At 32.6% G+C, this 2,500-nt stretch overlaps 1 protein-coding gene across 3 annotated transcripts in view; it reads right to left on the bottom strand.

Annotated features, from left to right (window-relative positions):
* Positions 1-2,500, bottom strand: part of LOC107655465 (yjeF N-terminal domain-containing protein 3-like) — a 12,637-nt gene that overhangs the window by 6,687 nt on the left and 3,450 nt on the right. For all 3 annotated transcript variants that reach the window (XM_016442958.1, XM_016442957.1, XM_016442959.1), the window contains one exon: positions 1,804-1,912. In XM_016442958.1, the coding sequence (XP_016298444.1) occupies positions 1,804-1,912 (109 nt within the window). The remainder of the gene's footprint in view (positions 1-1,803; positions 1,913-2,500) is intronic.

A 2,500-nucleotide genomic window follows, 5' to 3' on the forward strand; every position in this document is an offset into this window, starting at 1 on the left:
TAGAGTTACAAATGACCTGCTCTTATCATCTGATTGTGGTTGTATCTCTCTATTAGTGCTATTGGATCTTAGCGCTATGTTCGACACTATTGACCATGACATTCTTTTGAATAGACTAGAAAACTTTGTTGGCATTAATTGAAGTGCATTGGCATGGTTCAAATCGTACTTGTCTGACCGCCATCAATTCGTAGCAGTGAATGAAGAGCTCCAAGTGCAGTATGGAGTACCTCAAGGCTCAGTACTAGGGCCGTTACTCTTCACGCTTTACATGTTACTCTTGGCTGGTTTTGTCTGGCCAGAGGAGAACTGGCCCCCCGACTGAGCCTGTTTTCTCCCAAGGTTTTTTCTCCATTCTGTCACAGATGGAGTTTTGGTTCCTCTGGTTTGCTTAGTTGGGGACACTTCATTTCCAGCGATATCGTGGACTTGATTGCAGAGATACTATTTAAACTGAACTGAGCTGGATGATGACATCCATGAATTCAATGATGAACTGTCTTTAACTGAAAAATGAGTGTTTACTATTGTCACTTTGCATTATTGACACACTATTCTCCTATTTGATACTGTAAAGCTGCTTTGACACAACCTGTATTGTTAAATGCGCTATATAAATAAAGGTGACTTGACTTGACTTTGTATTTATATATACATAATAAATATACACACTGCAAAAAATGATTTTATTAGTATTTTTTGTCTTGTTTTCTAGTATAAATATATAAAAATTCTTGAATCAAGATGAATTTACTTTAAAGGTAAAATGACTTAAGATATTATGTCTTGTTTTTTGAAAAAAAAAATGTTTGTTAGTTTTGCTTAAAAAAAGCAAAATATCTGCCAATGGGGCAAGAAAAATAATCTTGTTTAGCCTTTGAATTAAGATTATTTTTCTTACCCCATTGGCAGATATTTTTGTTTGTTTTAAGCAAAAACTAACTACATTGTGATTATTTCTTTTAGAAAACAAGACTTAATATCTTAAGCCATATTGCTTGTCAAGTAAATGCATCTTGATTTAAGAATGTTTATATATTTGTACTAGAAAACAAGACAAACATACTAAGTAAGAAAATCGTTTTTGCAGTGCACAGTACACACACATATATTATGTAAACAACAACTTTTGTTTTGGATGCGATTAATTGTGATTATTCATTTGACAGCACTAATAAAAATGTAATTGCAACTTTCTGTTTTATATCATGCAATTCTGACTTCATTTCTCACAATTCTGAATTAATTTTGCAATTCTGAATTATATATATATTGTTATTCTGACTTCATATCTCGCAATTATATATGCGTTATATATCTCGCAATTCTGGACTGTAATTTTCGCAATTGTGAATTATATATTTTACATTTCTGAATAAAATATCTCACAATTCTGAACAATGTGTCTTGCAGTTCTGAATTATTTATTTCACATTTCTGAATAATATATCTCACAACTCTGAATTATATATCTCGAAATTCTGAATTATATATCTTGCAATTCTAAATTAAATATTTTTCTCAATTCTGATTTATGTCTCAGTTCTGAACTATATATTTTACAATTCTGACTTCATATCTCGCAATTGTGAATTATAATCTCGCAATTCTGAATGATATATTTTGCAATTCTAAATTAAATATTATCTTGACTATCTGACTGTCTGACTTCCATATCTCGCAATTCTGAATGATAAAGATTCACAACAGTTTAGTAGTTTAGTCCTGTTTTCAGTATTTCACTAAATGAATCATTAAAGAAAGAGCATCATAAAGTGTAACTGAATTCTCATCTCTACAGACCTGTGTGATGGCGGTCGCACACGCGTGTCCCAGCATCTCCGTCAGCTGTTGCCGTCCGAAACCATAGTCCCTTAGCAACTCCGTCTCCATGGCAACCGCCTCCTCTTTACTGCAAAACATAAATAAATGAGTCGAGATGGACTCTAAAAATATGATCAGAACCAAGACAAGTTAGAGAAACCTCGTTAAACACGACTGACGAAAGTCAAACTGTGAAAACACACAGATATGAACGAGAGATTCTAGAAACACTGACAATCAGCACATGGAGTGCAATGATTTATAAACAAGTATTTCGGTCTTGTTTTCCAGTATATATGTGACCCTGGAGCACAAAACCAGTCATAAGGGTCAATTTTTGGAAATTAAGATGTATGCATCATCTGAAAGCTGAATAAATAATATTTCATTGATGTATGGTTTGTTAGGATAGGACAATATTTGGCTGAGATACAACTATTTGAAAATCTGGAATCTGAGGGTGCAAAAAAATCTAAATATTGAGAAAATCATCTTTAAAGTTGTCCAAATGAAGTTCTTAGCAATGCATATTACTAATCAAACATTAAGCGTTGATATATTTACGGTAGGACATTTACAGAATATCTTCATGGAACATGATCTTTACTTAATATCCTAATGATTTTTGGCATAAAAGAGAAATGGATAATTTTGACCCATACAATGTATTGTTGGC

Source organism: Sinocyclocheilus anshuiensis, unplaced genomic scaffold (assembly GCF_001515605.1).
Source record: "Sinocyclocheilus anshuiensis isolate Anshui unplaced genomic scaffold, SAMN03320099.WGS_v1.1 scaffold1116, whole genome shotgun sequence".
NCBI classification, from domain to species: domain Eukaryota; kingdom Metazoa; phylum Chordata; class Actinopteri; order Cypriniformes; family Cyprinidae; genus Sinocyclocheilus; species Sinocyclocheilus anshuiensis.